This window comes from Macaca fascicularis, chromosome 18 (genome assembly GCF_037993035.2).
Source record: "Macaca fascicularis isolate 582-1 chromosome 18, T2T-MFA8v1.1".
Lineage (NCBI taxonomy): Eukaryota > Metazoa > Chordata > Mammalia > Primates > Cercopithecidae > Macaca > Macaca fascicularis.
Window position 1 is genome coordinate 56,617,621 of NC_088392.1, and position 23,669 is coordinate 56,641,289.

At 34.9% G+C, this 23,669-nt stretch overlaps 1 protein-coding gene across 1 annotated transcript in view; it reads left to right on the forward strand.

Moving 5' to 3' along the window:
• The window catches only part of CCDC178 (coiled-coil domain containing 178), a 462,699-nt gene that overhangs the window by 210,533 nt on the left and 228,497 nt on the right, over positions 1 to 23,669 (forward strand). The window contains exons 19-20 of the mRNA XM_074022193.1: positions 4,280 to 4,425; positions 7,943 to 8,102. Of these exons, the coding sequence (XP_073878294.1) occupies positions 4,280 to 4,425; positions 7,943 to 8,102 (306 nt within the window). The remainder of the gene's footprint in view (positions 1 to 4,279; positions 4,426 to 7,942; positions 8,103 to 23,669) is intronic.

Below are 23,669 nucleotides of genomic sequence, written 5' to 3' on the forward strand. Positions count from 1 at the left end.
ATCTCTAGTGAATTATTGGCTGTGGGAAAGGGAAGAAAGTCAATATTGTCTTTATTATTATTAAACTTTAGCTTCTAGGGTACATGTGCACAACATTCAGGTTTGTTACATATGTATACATGTGACATGTTGGTGTGCTGCACCCATTAACTCGTCATTTACATTAGGTATATCTCCTAATGCTGTCCCTCCCCCCTCCCCCCATGCCACGACAGACCCCGGTGAGTGATGTTCCCCACCCTGTGTCCAAGTGTTTTCATTGTTCAATTCCCACCTATGAGTGAGAACATGCAGTGTTTGGTTTTTTGTCCTTGCGATAGTTTGCTCAGAATGATGGTTTCCAGCTTCATCCATGTCCCTACAAAGGACATGAACTCATCCTTTTTATGGCTGCATAGTATTCCATGGTGTATATGTGCCACATTTTCTTAATCCAGTCTATCATTGATGGACATTTGGGTTGGTTCCAAGTCTTTGCTATTGTGAATAGTGCCACAATAAACATATGTGTGCATGTGTCTTTATAGCAGCATGATTTATAATCCTTTGGGTATATACCCAGTAATGCGATGGCTGGGTCATATTGTATTTCAAGTTCTAGGTCCTTGAGGAATCACCACACTGTCTTCCACAATGGTTGAACTAGTTTACAGTCCCACCAACAGTGTAAAAGTGTTCCTATCTCTCCACATCCTCTCCAGCACCTGTTGTTTCCTGACTTTTTAATGATTGCCATTCTAACTGGTGTGAGATGGTTTCTCATTGTGGTTTTGATTTGCATTTCTCTGATGGCCAGTGATGATGAGCATTTTTTCATGTGAAGGACCTCTTCAAGGAGAACTACAAACCACTGCTCAACAAAATAAAAGAGGACACAAACAAATAGAAGAACATTCTATGCTCATGGATAGGAAGAATCAATATTATGAAAATTGCCATACTGCCCAAGGTAATTTATAGATTCAATGCCATCCCCATCAAGCTACCAATGACTTTCTTCACAGAATTTGAAAAACTACTTTAAAGTTCATATGAAACCAAGAAAGAGCCCGCATTGCCAAGACAATCCTAAGCCAAAAGAACAAAGCTGGAGGCATCATGCTACCTGACTTCAAACTTCACTACAAGGCTACAGTAACCAAAACAGCATGGTACTGGTACCAAAACAGAGATATAGACCAATGGAACAGAACAGAGTCCTCAGAAATAATACCACACATCTACAACCATCTGATCTTTGACAAACCTGACAAAAACAAGAAATGCGGAAAGGATTCCCTATTTAATAAATTGTGCTGGGAAAACTGGCTAGCCATATGTAGAAAACTGAAACTGGATCCCTTCCTTACACCTTATACAAAAATTAATTCAAGATGGATTAAAGACTTAAATGTTAGACCAAAAACGATAAAAACCCTAGAAGAAAACCTAGGCAATACCATTCAGGACATAGGCATGGGCAAGGACTTCATCACTAAAACACCAAAAGCAATGGCAACAAAAGCCAAAATAGACAACTGGGATCTAATTAAACTAAAGAGCTTCTGTACAGCAAAAGAAACTACCATCAGAGTGAACAGGCAACCTACAGAATGGGAAAAAATTTTTACAATCTACCCATCTGACAAAGGGCTAATATCCAGAATCTACAAAGAACTTAAACAAACTTACAAGAAAAAATCAACCCCATCAAAAAGTGGGTGAAGGATATATGAACAGACGCTTCTCAAAAGAAGATTTGTGTTTAACCTGGTAATATGTCCTCTAGATATATGTCAAATGTGGTTCCAATAGGATTTGTTGGTGGAAAGCATGTGAGCCATGAGAGGGAGGTGTCCTCATATCATTTTTAAAATGTTTGCCTGATAATGGGCCTCAAAAGAAATACTAAAAAAAATTACAGAGAAAATAATAATAGATATTTGCTGCATGTTTTCTGTGTGTCAGGCATTGTTTTAAGTGCACAGACATAACAGCTCGTCATTTCATTTTCATGATAAGCCTATGAAGAGTGTGCTATTACCTCTATCTTACATTTGAGAAATCTGATGCATTATTTTTTAATTAACTTGTACAGGTGTTCATACAACTTATTAATGGTAAAGTTGCAATTCCAACCCAGACAGTCTGGCACTGAAATAGATGCTCTTATATTATTGTATTGGTCATGTCACCCAAGTTTGCATACAATGAATTAAAATCAGAAATCAATAACAAAAATATAGGGCAATAAGAAATAAAAAGTATATGCACTACTAGAAAAATTACCGAATCACATTTTTTATTAATTTGCTTCTGTGCCAAGAAATAACTAAAATATCAATTACCACTTATTTATACATGATCAATAATGACAAACTGTATAGCAAAATTTATGACATAGGCCAATATAATATTTTGAGATTACCAATAAATGATTTTAATTTTTTAAAAAATCTAAAAATATTTAACATATTTATTAAGGGCAAAGAATAAAAAATGAAAATTAACAGCCATGGGAATGATTAAAAGGGGTATAATTATATACACAGTGAATTGAATACTACTTTGCATGGGAATTTGTTTTAAGATCTATATGAATTGTATCATTTATTTATAAAATACAAATGGTGAAAACTGGGTCAAAAGAAATAAAACACAAGAATAGATCAATGATTATAGAAGAAATTTAATTTGTCTACCAATAAAACCAAGAATCAATCAAGATACTTTATGAATCTCTCTACAAATACCACCTACAGAGCATAAGAAAGCATGGAAATCTTCTAAAGTCATTCTATAATGAAACTAAAATCTTGCAATCATAACCAAAAATTAATAATACAAGAAATAAATCCATTGGTGATCTTGCTTATGAGCATAGATGACAAGATCATAAATATATTAGCTAAATAAATTTTACAGTGTGCTAAAAGATATGCAAAACTATACAAAACCAGATTCCTTTGAAGAAGAGAATCTTCAGCTAAGACTAAGAAATGAATGACGAAATCTGATCTAAATGTCAAGTTTAGGGATAGAGAGCATGCAGTACTCAAAGTGTCCGTACTCACACCTGTCTGCTCTCTGTCTTTGGGCTTACTTTCCCCCCGATGCCCCCGCCAAATAACTTAATACTCCAATGGGCCTATCAACAAATCCTAGTTAGCTGTATTTCCACTGCATTCTAGTATAAGGAGAAAAAAATCCTTTTATTTATCAGTAGAAAATTTTCAGAACTTCCAGAAAAGGAAGGAAACAAAGCAGGAAGTATGTGAAAATTCAAATGCAGTACCCAATGTTCAAAATCTTAGACAAACAGTATGGTTTTATAGGAAAATAAATATAAAATATTAGTTGTTATTCTTGAAATCTATGAGTAAAGAAAGTATTTGGAAGCATATGGGGAAAATAGAAGATAGTGGAGGCAGAAGGAACCATTGAGATCTGTAGAATCAGTTGGGAGAGTAACACTAATTAGCAGCCATGCTGAATGTGGGGAACAATTCAATAACAGTCAATCAGTGAGTCACTAAGTTCCATTTGAACACCAACAGTCATAAAGGGATGACACAAAAATAGATGCACAATCAAATGTTCATTCTGGAATTGCACAGGCCTACCATGGAAAACTGTGCTGGTAGTAAATATTGCCTTCTTTTGCTGGAAAGATCAGAACAATATATATTCTTGTCCGCCTGCCAATGGACTTCGTACATGTTTGAAAACCAGTGACCACGTGTTTGCATCTTGAAATGACATGCTTATAAAGTGTGCATTTAGGTGTGTGTTTGGAAAGGGGAGCAAGTTTGTGTAGGGCAGAGAGAATAAACATTTTTATTTTTTAGAACATTAATCAGATATAACTGTAGAGAATATAAACCTCAGTTGGTTTTTAGAGACAGGGTCTCACTCTGTCACCTGGGCTGGAGTGCAGTGGAGCAATCATGGCTCATTGCATCCTCGACCTCCTATACTCAAATGATCCTCCCATCTCAGCCTCCCAAGTTGCTGGGACTACAGGTGTGAAACACCGCACCTGGCTATTTAAAACAATTTTGAGTAGAGAACAGGTGCTGGCTTTGTTGTCCAGGTTGGTCTTGAACTACCGGCTGTAAGTGAACTCCTGGCTCCTCCTGCTTTGGCTTCCCAAAGTGCTGGGATTTCAAGAGTGAGCCATCAGGTGTGGCCCACTATTAACTTTTAATTGTTCACACAGCCAATGTAATTGTGTCCCTGAATAGCAGAGATTTGAAAATCCAAGTATTTAAAATAAAACACTCCTGTATTTTTTTTTCAGAGTAAACGCTCAGCAATTTTTAAAGACTTAGAAGCAACTAAAAGTAAGACAGTGATTTTTTATGCAAAAATAAATGAATTGAATGAGGAATTAAAAGCAAAAGAAGAAGAAAAGAAAAGTTTTGATCAGATACTTGAAGTGTTAAAGTAAGTACTTAAAGTTTATCAAAATATGTGTATTAAAAATATTAATAAAAGAAATAAGATGAAATTTCCATATTTAAAATGTATTCTTAAAATGGTTCATATTTTTAATTATAACATAGTGTGGAATATATGTGTGGTATTTGTTAATTTTAGTTTAAAAAGCATAATCATAAACTGCTTTCATTCATTATTGCTTCTCTGGGTTTGTTCTTATTTTAATAACTTGGAATGTTTCTCCCTTTCCAAGGAGGAGAACTTTTATTCTTTATAACAATAATATTCTTCATTACTTTCAGATGTATCGGTATTTATATGTCATGTTTAATAATTTATGGTTTTTCACCCAAATGTTTTTTATTAGTTTCAAGGTAAGAGTTCAGACGCAGATATTCTATAAAACCTCATGCAATGTATTCAAATTTATCATCTTCCAAAGTTTCTTATCAGTCACCTCATGAGTCAGGGATATAACTGTTCAGTGTTACTAAGGCCTTTGGCTTGGAGAATGATCATACTCTCAGGCTCATTGGGTATCCATAGACCCTAACCTAGTACTTATTTACTCTTCCTTTACTCATTTTGCTTCTCATTTCCTGTCTTGTAAAACATTGAGAACTGGACTTGGAGGAGTATTAGAGGAACATGCATTGGCCACATTTAGGGACAACGGTCTGCTTTAAATAAAGAAGGCTACTACAAGCATTAGCAAAATCATAATGCTTGAGGGACAAAGTGTCAAAAAATGTCTATGCCCAGCCTGTTGCCATGCATTCTAATGGAGTAACGTCAATGTCCCCATCAAGCATTTGTTTAGCTATTATCATAGGGTAAAACTTACTTTCAACATGATAATTCAGCTTTATCTGAAAAAGACTACTCGTATTCACTATATTATGTGAAAAAGCAGGAAAACATATCATTTACTTTTAAAGATATTTATCCACCTTGTTTAACACCTGTCAGAATATCTTAGGACTCAAAGATATAAATATAAATGTATATAACTTACATTAAACTTATAAAGATCTAATTCAGGAGCTGATGAAAATCTTTTCTTCTGGCTTCCTCCCATTTCAATCCTAACTTCTTCTGAAGCTGGATCATATGGCCTTTTGGACAAGAGTGGTTTCCATGTCTCAGTGAATCAGTTCTCTCTCTAAACTTGACAAAATCCTGCCTTCTAACAAGAAAAGGAGAAAAAGAATTAGCCAATACTGTGGAATTACTTATACAACTATTAATTAGCAGTGATGATATATAATGTCAAATAATATTTAAAGCTACCATTGAACTGCTTGCTATTGTGCCAGGTAAATCCTGGACAATGTGTGTACCTTGTCTCATCCAGTTCTTACAGCCAATGGTTAAATTGTATCATTTCCAATGAATGCTGAGAAATAGAGGCTCAGGGAACCTAAGATCACACTCTTAAGTAGTGGTAGAGCTAGCTTCAGCTTAGCTCCAACCTGTTCCAAGTGTGTGCCCTTACAACTAACCCCCTAAGATGGGATTACAAAGGAAGATCAGCTGTTTTATGAATAATCTACTGATATTTTCAATAATTTCCCATAACAAGTTACTTATTATTTATTGAGAACTCATAGTGGGCATACTGCCAGGTCCCAATAAGGACAAATAAATGGCAAGTGGGAAAGTGTATCTTCAAGTGTCTGAAGAAGTTTGCAGGGAGACAAACCTCACATATACAAGACAATTAAAATATGGTGTTAAAAATAAAGGCAATCAAAGCCATCCTTGACCCTCACTTAATTTTTATAATTGCTTTTTAACTAGAAAGTGGAAAATTAAAATCCAGACCTATAAGACTTCAAAGTCTGCTTGTTTCATCACTGTGAGAAAGGAAACATTATTTTATTGCATAGATATGCACGTATATAGTGTATAAAAATGTCTGTGTAGATATAATTAATAAAATACTATAATTAATATAATTCAATATCAAAACAGTATAGAGAACAAAGTACATGTGGTCAAGATATATCAATGTTTTTTGGGAGCAACTATGAACACTTTATCGTTTTGGTCACACTAGCTCCTTCCTGTGTGAATTTCATTGGTTCTCTGTGCTCCAAGATGTCAATATCATTGGCTACTGATCAGACATCACTTAATAATTTAGAATGTTATTGGTATGAATGATGTAAATGAAATACCAGGGCAATGCAGATGAAAGGGGAGAAGAACCTTATTTCCTGTGGAAGAAGAGGCTCACATCCACTAAGTGTAAACAAGGTGATATGTTTTCAAATTTGCTGACAACAGCTATAATGAAGAGAGGGAAAAAATGAGTACTTAATGTTGAACTGCTGAATCAGAAAAAGGCAGGACTAGATTTGAATTCTGGTTCTGTCATTTACCAACTAGTTGAGCTTACACAAGCTAATTAATTATCCAAGTTTAGGTTCTTCAACTCTAGATGGCTATCTCATTATTATTTCATAGAGTGGTTTTTGTTGTATTAAATGGGATATTATTTAAAAGCAGAGATATTAGTTTAGCCCTTCCCAAAATATTAGTCTTGCTGCCTTTATAGTTAACTGTGCAAGTGATTAAATATATCAGTACACTTGTTAACTAATGTGGATAGAATAAGACTGTGCTGAGCTTTTTCAGATACCTTATTCTGGACACTGAGTTGCTGCTCAACTTTGGCAAGCAAGTTATTGTTACCAGTATTGTTTTAACCACGTTTTGATACTTTTCTACTAGTATTGTTCCTTACATAACTACTGAGTTCACCATAAAAGTTATTTTACCTTTGCATTAGGATGTGTTTAATTGCAAATGATAAAATATAGACATGTACACACACGCATACATACACACACCTATTCATGTACCAGCTTAAACAATAAAAAATGTATCATCTTATGTAACAGGAAGCATAAAACAGTAAAACTGCATCATCTTACATAGCACCAGCTTAAACAATAAAAAAAGGTGTCATCTTATATAATTGGTAGAGCAAGCTGCAGGGTTGGTTGATTCAACAGTTCAACACCGGGCACTCATTTTTTTCTCTCTCCACTATGGCTGTTGGTAGCAACTTTGAAAGCATGATGTGTAAGTCACATTTAGTGGGTATGAGCTCTTCTACATGGAATTAAGCGCTTCTCACTCATTTCCTCGAGCTATCTTAATATATCTTCTCACCCCTGGACAATGGGTCATATGCTGGTTGGACTAATCAGAATATATCTCTAGAGTTACATGCTGCTTGGAGGAGGAGTTTTCTTGAAATGCTTAGAGAACAGAAGCATGCTGGACAGGCAACCAAGAGAATCCACTGTTTTTCCATAGATTTTCTTCTACCTGGATGATTTAGATGTAGCCCTATGGAAGTAAGCCTTGGGAAAAACCAGGGAATTTTTCCAAGGCCTGTCAGCTCAAGACTCTTCAAGATTTTTCATTTGGGTCCTTTTAAAATGTCTCATAAATGCATTTTGAAAAATAAAATGTGAATTGATTAGTGGCACATGGAATTCTTTCTTCATAGGAACAAATTTGTAACTATGAGATTTAAAAGGGAACATGCACAAGCTGTGTTCGATCATTATATGCAAGAGAAAAAAGACTGTGAAGAGAGAATCTTTGAGGAAGATCAGAGATTTAGAGTGCTCCTTGCTGTGAGACAAAAAACTCTTCGAGATACCCAAGTGAGTATTATTTTTGAATGTTTCAAAATGAAAGAAATATAGTGATAGTCAAATTAGCAGATAGTTTGAGACAATTTTTATCCTGAAGTAGCAAGGGTATTGAGATTTTAAAACTAAATTTGTTAGCATAATAAACCTGTAAGTTTTCATTGTTTCTTCTAAGTAATTATGATATATTCATAGAGCATATTGTACTTTTCAATGCATATTATGTGTACTCTCATTTATTATCATACTTTATTTTATTTTGAAGTCTATTAATATAAAAATATAGGCTATATTTATTCCAGAGTCCTTTTGTGCTTTTAATGAAAGACCTGAGAATGAGAATGGTTATCATTTGTTTCTGAATAAATATACTTTGAATGTTTACCAACCACTTTTTTGAGGAAGGAAAATACATCACACTCATTTCCTGTAGAAAAAATTTGCATAATATTCTAATGGACCTATAAATTTACTTGTTTGAAACAGGGAAATTGTGTTAAAATTTCTTTTAAGCCTGAATTTTTATTAATCAAATTATATAAAGCTATACCTATAAAACGTTTGCATTCAGTTAAATGATTCCTATCCCATTTTAAATTTTGCAATAGTTTTTGTTAAATTTAATTGTAATGAATTAGTACCATATTTAAAATACATTTAAAATATTACTCATTTTTGGAAGACACAATGGGACATCTTTTCTAAAAAGCAAAAAAAATTTCTGTACTATTTTAAAACTCTTTTCTGTGAAAGTTTTCAAAGTATATGTAGTATCAATATATGAACTATTTTCGATCCTCTTATTTATATATTCAAATATGATATTTATATATTCAATTATTATATCAATATTTCAATTACTTTCCCTACTTTTTACATATCCAAAGACGTGTGAGAACTTTTTTTTAAAGATTATTTGGAACAAATGTACATTGAATGAACAAGTGTGCGGGTGAAAGAATGTACCTTCTTTAGTTCTATTGGTGTGGTTTGTCTATAAGAAAATTATTAAGAAGAGAATAATACTTTATTAATAACAATGCTAAGTAAAATTCTTCTTTTTTAAATGTGGCCATTACATTTTAAAAAAAGATTTTCTTGACCTAAAAATATGAAAATAATTGGTGCCATCTAGTGGCAATATGTGATACCTCTTCTTAGAGCAGTTGCTGAAACCGATGGCTGAGTTTCAGATGTGTGAGCTACGAATGGATTGGCGGAAGCTTATACTCTAATGCACCTCTCAAAACAAGAAGGCTTAAGTTATTTACCAACTTAAGCATTCTTCCCCACCTCATATTTTATTAGAGCAGTAGAATTAGTTATTTGAATTCAACCACATTTTCCAGTCGCAGTGGTGCTGAGAACACAGTGGGGTCTCAATAATCATTTATCGACTGGCATTCCAGCACTATAATGGAACAATAATAATTAGTGAAATGGCAAAAGATGGTCAGCAGGAGAGAGATGAATAAAACATCCTCTATAACCAGCCTCTGAATCACTGAGATTTGCATTTCTTTTCATCAAAAAGCCTGTCCCTACCTTTCTACTCCCAACTGTACCCACCCCCAGCCACTTGGAAGCGTTATATGGTCTCATGATTTTTTCTGGGCACTGATCTCTATCTGAACTTGTTTTGGTAATTCTTTTATACCTGTTTTTTGTCTGCCTATCTCCTGTCATAATAATGTCTTCTCTAAGGGGAGGGAATTTTCTTTTATATCCTTCTCTGTATCCTAAAAGCTCAGTACCATGTCTGGTCAGAAGTACCCAATAAATGTGTGTTGAATGAATAAATAAATAAATAGAGAATGGATGCTTTTTTTTGGATAATTTTGCTGTCCACATGCTTGATTGCAGTAAGAAGCAGGAGCATTTCAGAAACACTCTTCAAACTCCACCAGCCTGATACTCCTGATACTTTACCAAACTCATCCTGGATGCAAAAGCTGAATCAATCTTTCGCTCTGTGCGTCTCTCTCTCTCTCTCTCTCTCTCTCTCTCTCTCTCTCTCTCTCTCTCTCTCTGTCTATCTCATTCTCTTCCTTTTCCTGATACTTCCCACTCTAGTGAAAATGGTTAAACCATCTTTTGCTTTCTAGCACTTAAGGATTCTGTTAACTCTGTCAACAGTTCTTGCCAGATAACCTTAAATTTATATGAAGTTGTCTCTTATCAGTTTCTTGGATAGCTCTTTGTTGTGCATTCACCTTATGTGACCAGAATCATAGAGTTTGAAGATGCAGAGTTTAGAGACTGATGTGCCTTATCATTAATGATGATATTTATTTATGATTATGATCAGTTATTGAGTGTTAAATAATGAAAAGACCATGTGATTTCTCATAGAAACCTGATCTCATCCCTGTTTAGGAAGTGGTAAGGGTGCAAATGGGTATGTAATGTAAAGGATCCCTGCAAAGAAAAGAGTCTCATTAAAGGCATTGTTATAAATGTAATGTTACTAATCTGAGGTGTCCCTTTTGGGTAAAAGAATTGATCACAATTATGGATCATCTGTAGGGATGGTTTAATAAAATACTTCACAAAAGCCACAAGAGTTAATGCAGCATATGAGAAAACACACAATAGAATTAGAAATACAAACAGCTAATAAAAACAAGAAAATACACATAAACTTCAGATAACATACAGACAGCATGGTTCTGGAGTTAAATTTGATCTCTCTTCAGTAGGCAATTCCATATCAGATATCCTTAAATGGTAGATTTTTTAATAATGTCATGGCATTTTTACTAACTGCCTATAATTTGCAAATGCCATTGCTTAAGATTAAATTTTCAGTGTACCATGTTCATCAGAGGACTATAGTTCTAGCTAGTGATGTTTGTCCTTGCTTTTGGAAAGGTCTATACAAAATTGCAGGTTACATATGATGTAATTTATTATGAGTTGTCGTTAGAAAACCTGCTGCATCGCCTATGTCATTTCCTTTCTCTGTGTGTTCTTTCCATAGATTTGCTCTCCCCTCTATAATTTAGCTTATGAGAGAAGTACAGTGAACTACACTGGAAGAACAATTTCCAGATTGAGTTCTAGTAGAGACAATGTCCCATTCCTTGTAGAGTTAATTGCTTTTTATTCTGCTTCCTATTTTCTACTCTCAGGAAATACCTCTTCCTCTGGCTATAGCAGTCCCAAATTTGGATATTAAATTAGTTTTTACCCATTCATGGAAAAGTTTTAGCTTAATACACTGTTTCATTTGACCACCAAGTACTGGAATAGTAAGCATTTCAAACAAATTTAATCTCTGAGATATTCTAACGATTATTACAATTTGTATATTATTTTCCTATTGGTTAGTCATCATTTCTGCATTCTCACAACTATTTCATGAGTATTACTGTATTCAAGGCACTCAATGTTGAATGACCGAAACCCTACACTCCATTTTCAAGACACATCAGCAGGAAGATGGAAGATGTAAAAAACAGACTTGCATATAGTGGTCACACTCAAATTATAAATATGATGACCACATCCAAATTACAAACAGTAAATTGTGGCCTTATCCACTGTTCTAAAAAATTAGAGATTACTTTGAGTAAAAAACATGACATATTCTGTGGTCTCAATTGTGGGAAATGAATGTGTGATAAATCTGGAAACATTTAGGGGCGCTGACCAATGGATTTCCCGGGCAAGAGTAATTCGCCTTAATGACAACCTTCCTGTCGCAAAGACTATTTTACTATAACATGATTTTTTTTTTAAGTTAGAAACATGCTTTTCATAATTAATATTTCTTTTAAAAGTACTTCTGATAGGATTGAGCATCAATTAATCACACATAATTATATAAATTAGGCTTATTGTATTGCTTTTTAAAAGTAACTTGTTAAAATCTATTGCTGTTTGAGGAATGAACCTTTTAATTTGAAGATTGGCCGCAAGAGTGGTAATTTTGTATCAGTGATTACCTCATGTTTTTGCACAGATCTGGTGCTTCAATCATCACAAGAACTTAACAGGAGAGAGTAGCACTAGAATATAGAGGAAGGATGGGGCGTGGATATGGGTGATTCCTAAATATAAATTTAATAGATTTTGAGTGTTTCCTTAGAAACAAGGAAGAAACTTCTCTTACTTGTGAATCTCTTTCTAGCATCATGTCACTCCTTGTGGATATGTGGTAGAATTACTGCTAATACTACATTAAAGCAATGTCTATCTGAAATTTGAATAGATTTTTTTATTTTCTGCATTGACAACTACCATTTTTAGCTTTTCTTTTTTTAACTACCTAGAGGCATCTATTGCAATTATTTGGCTGTAGTTCATTTCAATTTTTCTAAAAATTAGTATTTTTCTTATATAGTTGTGCTAATGCCCAATGAACATAGTTTAGATATTATAATTTTCTCAGGAAACATTCATTTTCCAGTGGGAGTGGAAAATGAATGTTCCCTAAGAATATCATATCACTTTTGCAATGCCTTACCCCACTGTGGAGTAAAAGCAAAATATGTGATTTTTCTCTTTTGATCAACTAAAATAACTGTTTTCAAATATCAGATATCATCTTTAAATAGACCTTAATTGGCTATGGTTTATTAAATTTTTAATACTAGATTTAATTTACAAACATTTAATTTAGAATATCTATTGGTCTATAATTCTATTTTGTACTTTTTTAAAGATATTGGTACGGAGATTTACTACCATTTTTAAAATGAAATAGGAAGGTTTATTTAGTTCTTTTTCTATGTTAAATTGCATGGGGCATTTCAGTTCCTTAAAGGTTTGATACATTCTCTCATGATACCATCAAGATATGTGAAGGGTCTGAGATTTTACCCTGGCAAGTTAACCGGTTAGCCTGCCATAGTTTCACAGATGCTAGCAGAAGAAGACACGAAACTCCAGCCTGAGAGACAAAGAACTTTATTACTACACAACAGGCAGCATAACTGTTTCCTTTGGCTCCAAGACTCCAGGGGTGATATGAAAGTGGTCCATGTGGATGCTACATATATCAGAGGTTTTTATCACAGCTGACAAATCCTGAATGTAGGGATCCCCCAATTTTATCAGGTGGCTTCTAGCAAACTTACCCAACTTTTGCCTTGGAGGAAGACACTACCTTTGCTATACAAACATGATTGGAAAGGGAGTTCGAGATAGAAGCTGTTACAAGAAGTGTATGGTGAATTCATGGTGAACTGCTCCTAACAGATATTACTGGAGCTTGGCTCTTTTCTGAAGAAAAACTTTAACACTATATTCTTTTTTTTTTCATTTTCAGTGATCAGTATTTACTAATTCCTTTTGAGTCAATGTTGAAAAGCTGTTTTTTTCTAGAAAAAAATTATTTTAACAAGATTTATAATTAATTATCATTGAGGTATATGAAATATAGTTTTTTAATTTCTTCCACTTATGTAGTCATACTTCTTTTCTTGTGCATACTCCTTTTCTTTTTTTTTTTTACTTGATCAGCCTTGATACATTTTTACATTTTGTTTTTCCGTATACTCTGAATTCTTATTTATAAATATTCTTTTTGCTTTTTAATTAATTTTAGCTTTTTTCTTTATTATTTCCTTTGACTTTCATAAGTTATTCTTTCTTTAAAGCGACTTGAGTTGTCTACTTTGGTTCATTATTTCTCATTTAGCAATTAAAAACACATTTTTCAAATGATCAAGTATTCTCTGAATACAATTTAGGCAATTTAAATACATAGTGATCTCATTTAATGTTTTTAGTTGCACATTGACCCAATTACAATTTAGGGAATTTAGCTGCCTTGAGGCCTTTTTCGGGGGTGGCGGAGGCAATTAATAAATAAGTAACTGACATAAATCATTATTTTAAAAACTTCCTTTTATCTCCCCAGGTTGAAAGTGGAGGGTGTCAGGTGTTGTTTAAATTTATGTTAAACAGTCTGTTTAATTTGCGTGGCGGGGGTCCAGGTACTGTGGGGCATGCCTGCAATTCCAACACTTTGGAAGGCCAAAGTGGGCAGATCACTTGAGTCCAGGAATTGGAGACCAGCCAGGCAACATAGTGAAAACCCATCACTACAAAAAGTACAAAAATTACCTGGGTGTAGTGACATGGGCCTGTAGTCCCAGCTACTTGGGAAGCTGAGGTGGGAGGATCACCTGAGCTTGGGAGGTTGAGGCTACAGTGAGCCGTGATTGTGCCACTGCATTTCAGCAGGAGTGTCAGAGTGAACACCTGTCTCAAATAAATAAGTAATTGGCATGGAGTCTCCAACTTTTGCTCCATAGACAATTTCTGAGCAACTAAATCAATGAAATAATTAGTTTAATCTGGTTAACTAAAAATTCCACATATTGAAAGTTCTTATATTACAGTCTACTTGATCTGTCATAGACTATTCGTGGTATATTGAATTGCCTACTTGATTTATTTCTGTGGGCTCTGCTTTATATATTTGTAGGTGTTGTTACTCAGTGACTATAATAGGCTATAATTATTAAATAATCATTTGGATTGTAATTTTTTTATAAAATGGCAGCTTTCTTTTATATTATTTTAAAGTTAATACTATTAACTCCCGCTTTTCTGTGTATTACAGTACTTTAATTTTGCATTCTCTTATTGACTATTCTGACTTACTTTTTAGATGTGCCTTCTGTAAGCTTTATGTAATAATATTTAGAGTGATTTTGCTTTTTCAACCCATTCTTATTTAGTGATTCGATTCATTTGTATGATAGCTTTATTGGTTCTTGCTTCTATCATTTTAATATTTTCTGTGATACCTTTCTGCTTTTATCATTATTACCATTTTTTGGTATGTATACTATTGTTTACTTTTATTGCTGTTAATAATAGAAAATGGAGACATTCTACTTTTAGTTATATTATTGCTTCAAATAATTAAAGGTATTCTTAAATCTGTTTTGTATTAATTGTCAAAGTCACAAATCAAAAACTTTTACTTACTCCAACAATACGAACAATTTGGCCTCTTTTCTTCTGTTATCCTTTCTCCCTCCTTGCTTCCTGGTCATAATTAATTGTGCTAAGAATTTTGACTTTCCTATCATTAACGTGCCGTTATTGTTTTTACCATGTAAATTGGCACTTTCAGAAAGTGTTTAGTCTTTTACATTTAATTTTGTAGCCATATCTTCAATAATTATTTCTATAATATTCTACATAGTAAATTGATTTTCATATTTGTTAAGAATTCTTTTAACTATGACCTCTCCCACTTTAGTGATTTTAATATCAATACATCTCTTAGTTGATCAAGCCACATATTTTGGGATTTCTTTCCATTAGACAATTGAGTTTATATATTTTCCAAGTTGTCGTTATTCGTGAACAAGAAATGGTGATATATACATTTTTTAATGTCACAATCTCAGTCCTTAACTGTAAAAGAGAATAATTACAAGATGTGCCTTCTAGACTTCTAGTGAGAATTAAACATGTTAACATGAGCACTTAAAAGAGTTTTTGGTACAAAATAGGTGCACATCACATTAATAGTTTTATTTTTGTCATTATTATTTCTTTCCAAAAACTCTACAGATTTTGCTCATTTGTTTATTGGTGTTTAGTTTGCTTGAGAGCAAACCTGAAGGCATTTTTTATTGCCTTTAAAGATAACCTTTCATTCCTATTTTTGTTCACTTACAATATCAAAAAAGTTGCCTTTGTATATTTTAAATTAATAATTTTTCATTTTGCTCAAATATGAAAGATTTAATCTTGAACTCAGGGTTTTTAAGTTCACGTATGGGAAACTTTTGTTCTATTTATGTCTTTCACTATTATTTACATCACATTTGCTTTGACTCTTTTAAAATTTGATACTACTATTCCTGGACTATATGTTGTTTTCTGTTTTCCATATAATTAAAAAGCTTTTGTTTTCCTTTGTCATGCTCAGGGAGATTTCTATTTGTGTCCTTCGCATTAGTGTCAACTCTGAAGCCACTGGGATTTTGAGGTTATTTGTTCAAGCTGTTGGCTTCCCCTAACTCTTGCATAGTCCTCATTGAAAATCCTCATTGGACAGAGTCTTAAAAGAGCTATCATAGTCTTATAGACATTTGAGAGAAGAACATTCCAGAGACAAACTATTCAGGTGGCAGCATGCTTAGACGTTCAAGAAACAGTAAGGCCACCAACTCATGTAGGGCCGAGGGAGCAATGAGGAGGATGATAGGGGAGGCTAGAGAGATAATGTGAACCATTAAGGAATTTGACATTTACTCTGAATGAAATGGGGAAATAGTTCAGGTTTTGAGCAGAGGAGTGATAAGTCCTGACTTATGTTTGAAAAGATTGACTGAGGCGACTGGGTTAAGAATCACTGAGACTGCTGGTTCAGAGAACCAGAGTGGAAATAGAAGACCGCTTAGGAAAATAATAACGTCTTTATTTCCTACTTGTAAAGTTAGTAATAACAGTAATAATAACAAGATAGTGAAATCAATATATTACTACAATAATCAATGACTATGTAAATTATCTTGGCTTGTGAAAGAGTTACTAGGCATATCAAAAAAGCAGAGACAAGAAAGGCAAATGCAGTTATAATTTACTATATAAATTAGGATAAAGATAATACCTAATAAAAAAGAAAAATAACCTATGTGACAGGAAAGCAGACTTATAAACAAAGTTAAAAGGCAGATGACTCATTGGAAAAAGAAAAATAATTGCAAAACATATGGCACCTAATATCTTTAATTTATTGAGTGCCTATAAATGAAAAAGCAATACAAAATATTCCAGAAACTATGAAAATTCAGTTCATAAGAGCAAATATGTATATTAAATTGATAAATATTTCTGATAATCTCAAGACCTGAATTAACACAACAATGATATACCTTAATATAGGAAAAGAGGAAATTATGCTAATATCCAGAGTTATAATAGATGCATTGGAAATGTAAATTTGTCCATTCCTTCCAAATGGAAATTTTGCAATGTTTTCAAAACCCCCTAAAAGAACATATGCTATGATCTACTACTATTCAACATTAAAAATATGTCCTATAAAAATGATTAGAAAACTATACAAAAATAGTTATTTAGGAATTTCCATCTAAGTTTGCTTTTATATTAGTAATGTGATACACAATATGAGATAAGGCTGAGAATACAGGTAAAGAGTGTATTTTGAAGACCCAGTGAAAAGTTTACACTTAATTTGCAGGGGGAGACATGAAAACTTTTTATGGAGTGTAATGTGCTCAGAGATGAGCTGTATAGCAAGATCAATTAGAGAGCATCATATAGGATGAATTGAAATGAAATGTAAGCACAAGTTGCAGATAAAAGTCACAAAAAAGTGATTTCGTCGTCAGAGAAGTGATGAGGCACTGACGGAACAGGAATGTGGATGTAGACTCCACAAAGCCCAATGCCAAATCGTATGTCATGTGAAGAAAACACTGGAAGGTAAGAGGTGGTGCCATCCTGGTTGACTGGCAACAATTATGTTGGCATTATCAGTACAAAGAACTTTTGACGACTGGATTTTCTTAAAAGATTACCTGTTTTGAACATAGTAGATACCTTTTTTTTTTTTTTTGAGACGGAGTCTCGCTCTGTCGCCAGGCTGGAGTGCAGTGACGCGATCTCGGCCCACTGCACCCTCCGCCCCACCAGGCTCAAGCGATTCTTCTGCCTCAGCCTCCTGAGTAGCTGGGATTACAGGCAGGCACACCACTACGCCCAGCTAATTTCTGTATTTTTAGTAGAGGCACGGTTTCACCATGTTGACTAGGACGGTCTCAATCTCTTGACCTCTTCATCCGCCTGCCTCGGCCTCCCAAAGTGCTGGGATTACAGGCGTGAGCCACCGCGCCCGGCCAGTAGAGACTATTTAAGTGGAAATATGTACCCAGGAATTCACCATGCAGAGGTAGAGTTTGGGATAAGGAGTAAGAATGAAGTATAAGATCTGGGAGTCAGCCACTGCGTTGATAGTTGAAACCAGGGGAACACATAAAAACCTTGAAATAAAGTAGAAAATATTTGAAGACAGAATCTGGGTATGTTACTCCATACAGTATTGTTTCTCAGTTCTTTTCTATTCAGTTTGGTAAATGGGTTGGGTGGGGGCTCTGCAACATTTCTCCTTTGTCACCGGGCTCTAAGTTAGGCTCTGCCAATAGGGGGCACTAGAGGGAGACTGGAAAATTTAAGGAGAAAAAAGAAACTTGTTCCTTACTGCTTGCTTCCTCTGTGGGCTTCCTTTAGCTTCCTGTCTGCCTGTGGTTCTTGTCAGCGTCTTCCTAGGGAGCAGCAGCTCCTTCCCACAGCTTCACCTTAACACAACTCGCGGCTTTTGCAACACTTGCAGAACTGACTTTTTCACATCCCACCTCAAAGACGTCAGAGCCGGCCAACTGGAGCCCCTCCTCTGAAGTCTGTGCTCCAGCCTGGCAGAGCCTGTTCTTTTAACCCAGAGACATTAGCATCAGTCCAGAGGTTTGAGTTTCAGCTCCACAGGGGCTCAAAAGTGCCAAACATTGCCAAAGTGTTGAGTTATATATTCTTAACTTTGCCACTAGGGAGAGCATCACTGATAAAAAGAGTGGCCTCAGTCCATTGGTGAAGGCAGAAGATCGAATGTAATGATGAAAGGGGCAAGTGCATGGAAAGAAATTAGAGAGGGTAGCTTTGGAATACTGTTTAAAGGGCTTTAGTAATCAAGGAGTTTAAATGTTTTATTTGTTTGCAACTTTTAAATACCGGAAATAAATATTTTTCAGCAAAAGGGAAAGAGACAGGATTGAGGGAGAGATTGTATTATATGTTGTGTGATGCAGGATTTGCTTAAATATTTGGTTTGCATTTCACTTGGTGAATGCTTTGAAGTAGAGAATAATACCTCACTCCTGTTAGCCTTCCAGGGTCTGTCACAATGTCTAGGACACAATCAATTATCAACATTTGCTAAATTGAAGTCCAAATGAAGTGATGCAACTCTTTAAATAAGTGAAAAAGTAAAATTTATATTTCAGTTTACTTTGGCAAAGATAAACTATATTGATTTTTGTTCATTCATTCACCGATCTATTTATTCATTTTGAAATAGTGTGTTGTCAGAATCTGTGTGAGATTCTGGGTGTGTTACAAAGACAACACCTGCTTTTAATTAGCCTCCGTAAGCAATGGTGAAAAAAACAGACACAAGCCAATTAAAATAAGATGTAACAAGTACTTTTCTTGAATTAAGCGGAGAGTTCTCTAGAACCTGGGAAGAGGGGCTTGCAGGAAATCTCCAAAAAGCTTGCGAAGATGAATATTTCAGAACTAAATCTTGGAAAGTGGAAACAAGATAGCCAAGAAAAGAATACTTCAAGTCGTGAAAACACTAGGAGGAAAGGCATACAAGTGTCAAAAATCAGCATGCATTTAGGGAACTGCAGGTGGTTTATAGTGTTTGTAGATCAGATGCAGGGAGAAAGGTCCTACATACAGGTAAGAACCATGTCATGAAGGCTCTGAATGTCATACTAAGGAGTTCGTGTGTTAGGTTATGAATAATTGATCAGAAGGGTAACAAGCTACCCTTCCAGCTGAAACACATCGAACTGAACTTCGCAGATATTTCTGCCAGACTGCTGTTTCACATTAGTGTCGCATTAACAGGCTATAGGTAGACTGAAACATTAATCTTGTCAGCACTTAGAGTTGTTGGAAGTGGCCTAGGGATGGTTCGAGATTAGGCTTAGAAGCCTCTCCCGTCAAAGAGCCTTGTCCCATTACCCCAGTGCAATGAAGTGAAAATTTCTTTTTCAGTGCATTCCATGACATAAACATGGTTCACTGTCATTGATTACATGTAATAAATTGGAGACAGACAAATGATATTTGATGAAGCTACGCCAATGAAGAATTTAGAAGTGAAATTATGAGGTTCTAGTGAGATGAAAGAGTGAATTCTGGATTTTTTTTTTTTTTTTTGAGTTAATGTAGACAGAACTTGATGAGTCTTTCGGTGTTGATGGCGAGAGGAATTGTCTAAATATATATCAGGTTTCCGACTGTGACAACAGGAGAGTTGTGGTGTCAGCATCCAAAACCAGAAACTGTAAATTGAGGAATAGATTTAGAACTGGATTCAATCAAATGTAAAATATCTTTGGAGGAGCTATTTAGAGTCCAGTGCCCAATTGAAAGTAAGAATCTGAAATTCAGTTAACAAAATATGGTTGGAGAAATTATAAGCATATGCACTGCATCAGAGGCTTCAGGAAATCTTTAATAATACAGGAAACATGGAGAATCAAGATACAGCTCTGGATGGGTGATTATGAGATGGAAAAGGGAGTAAGAATAGAGGCAACAAATGACTCAGAGGTTGTAATTAGAAAACAAGGTATAGGAGTTTGAAACTTCTGAGGTGGCATCATTCCAGAAGACAACAAGTTAGAAGGGTGTCTGTGGGTATGAATGGTTAATGGAACATAGAATTGAAGTTAACTTGATTTGAGTAATCCCATAAATTCTAAGATTAAAATGTTGGCGAGGTCATACAATAGATACTGAAGTAAAAGAGAGTGATGGGTGGAACAAGAGATAGACAGGAAGAGAAGAATGAGTACCATGGACCAAAGCCCTTGCTTAGTGTGAAAAAATAACCAGGAGACCATTGAATGGCAGGGCAATAGGTGGGAGAAGGTGGAGGATTATATTATTTGATCAATATACATTCGAAACAGGAGTATTTTCACATGAACATGGAGGAATAATGGTTTGGAAGCAATAATGGACAACTAGGTATACACTAACTGCAATTAGACCTTCTAGTATATGGGTTCCTGATAAAGTAGCAGTCTCTAATTCAGACCCAGTTTTAATTATACGAACAGCTGTATCTAGTATTCTGAAATAAGGATAAAATATAGCTATGTTTACCAAGAAATGGCACCTCTAAAGTTCACATTAGAAGGGTTTAGACTGGAATAATTGTTCAGTTCAATTAATAAGTATATATTGAGTTCCTGCTGCATAAAATACACTATTCTAGATACTGAGGATTGTTGCAATAAAGCACATCCCTTAACTCTGAGAAGCATATTAGCCTTACAGAGGAGAGAGAATAATAAACATCATTTTAATACACTTTGCTAACCAGAGACAGAAACAAGAAAGCGGGACAGTGTTAAAATGCAACTTCTAAACATTGCCACCATTTCTTTTATCAGAAAAGTTTTCAAGGAGAGAAAGTGAGTTACTGGGACTACCAAGACTTGATAGGTATTGCCTCACCTATACCATTACTAAAGGCATCAACAAAATGTTAAGTTATTATAAGTATGTATTTATATATGAGTGTCTATCATCAAGAATTTTTACAAATTGCATAAAATGGGCTAAACTTTGCTGAACATAGCATAAGACATTTTAAAATCTTGGTTGTTCATATAATTAAAAAGAGCTCCAGTTGTCCTGTCCACCTTCCTTTAAATAGTATGAATTTTACTTGAGAGTTGTTACCTTCAAGAAGGTCACTTTGTCCTGCTTTCAGAAAAAATGAATTTAATGTTGCATAAATGAGATAGCTACAGGATTATAATGTTCATAAGCATAGATCTTAGCCTAAAGTGTTCCACCAGAGCCAGTAAACTGTTTTTAGTTACTATACGTTTCTAGTTCATTTCTATTTCTTTAAGCCTTTTAGGAGAGGTAGAGATAGGGAGATACAGAGAGAGGCAGGCTAGCTCTTACTTTATCTTTAGTGAGTTATCAGTGGTTTTCCGTAGAAGTAACAACACCAAGTGTTCCCTGTTAAAGTTAGGATTTTTGAATGTGGCCCTGATGCTCTGACAAATATCACAAATATGACTTGCACAGTGTCCTGTGGGGAGTATTGTTAACATTACCCAGGTAGCCCTCCCACTGTCTGATTTATTTCCTTATAGAGAGCATGTATACCTGACTTCCTGAGGGAGCTGCATATCTCAAATTTGGGTGTCATGATAATAATAACAGTTTGAGAGAAAATGAAATAGGCTATAAAGAGAAAGGAAATGGAATATATAAACTATTGTACAGTGTCATGTTCATTTTCAGTACTATATAAAATAATGAAAATGTTTTTCAATAACCTTTGTTGATTTTTATAATGTGAAACACACTTTATGGAAAAAGACAATGAATGTACAAAGCGAAAAAAAAATTAGTAAAAATAGTTTTAGCTTTTGACTCAAATCTCTGCGTTATTTGCCATAAGTTTAGAGTTGAATTCTGAAATAGAACAACTTTAAGATAAAGGATCCCTCTTTTCCCAGCTTTGGCAGTTCTAAGTTGATCTTTCAGGGTTCAAGTGTAAGTATTTTGTTGTTGTTGTTAAAGCAATCCAGTGTGGTAGGCCACAAAGGATTTATGTTTCTAACTTAACAGTTGCAGTTGGAAAACTTAAACTTAGAGATGTTAAACAAGACTTTCTCATAATCAATCAGCTTTTATGTTTCACACCTGGAATTTTAATGGGTCCCCCTTCTACTAACCCCCATCACCCCACTACACACAAATATCCTGAAAGCGTTCAATAACAGTAAAGCAGTGGGATATTATTACCACTCACTGCAAGTGCCCAGATGCCCTTGCATTTGTCATTGTTCTTTGGGTACTAAGATCAAGAGGCTGGATGCGGTGGCTCGCGCCTGCAATCTCATCACCTGGAGAGGCCAAGGCATGAGGATCGCTTGAGTCTAGGAGTTTGAGACCAGCCTAAGCAACATAGTGAAATTTCAGCTCTATTAAAAATTTTAAAAATTAGCCAAATGTAGTGGCACACACCTGTAATCTCATCTACTCAGGAGGATGAAGCAGGAGAATTGCTTGAGCCCAGGAGATCAAGACTGCAGACAGCTATGATAGCACCACTGCACTCCATCCTGGGTAACAGAGTAAACCCTGTCTCAAAATTAAAATGAAATGAAAAAATTAAGATCAATCAAGGGGAATTAAGGCCCAACAAAGGCCCCAAAACTTTGTGGTCAAGTGACTTCTAAAGTTAAAAGGTAGACAGAATGCAAACAATATATCAAGGCCTTCTCAAAATGTTCATTAGTAAATCAGGCTTACCTTTACAAGGGACACTTTACTCAGGCACATAGAACAACAACAAAAAACTCCCAATTTCAGCAGGTTCCAGTCACAACACCATAACCATTACCTGTATGATGGGAGACAGGCAAGTGGTGTATGTTGGGCAGGAAATATTATCAGAAGTTATGAGGTAAGAAAATGTAGTACCATAATTTGCACCCCTAGTTTAAAGCCATGTGTATGCTCAGCTCTTGACATCTTGGCATGTGATAGGCCCTGAACCCATAACATCCAGAAATTTAAAAACCTGCACAGCCAGAGAGCACAGTCCCCACCAGACTGCCCTCACTTCAGACACCAGCTCGCTACAAATTTAGGGATCCCACAAGTAACCTCAGGTTCAATAATTTGCTAGAAAGCTCACAAAATTCAGAAAAGTGCTGTTTAATTATAAACAGCAACAGAATATAAATTAAAATTAGCCAAGGGGAAACACAAGAAACCAAGCACCGAGTCCAGGAAGGGTCTAAATACAGAGCTTCCATT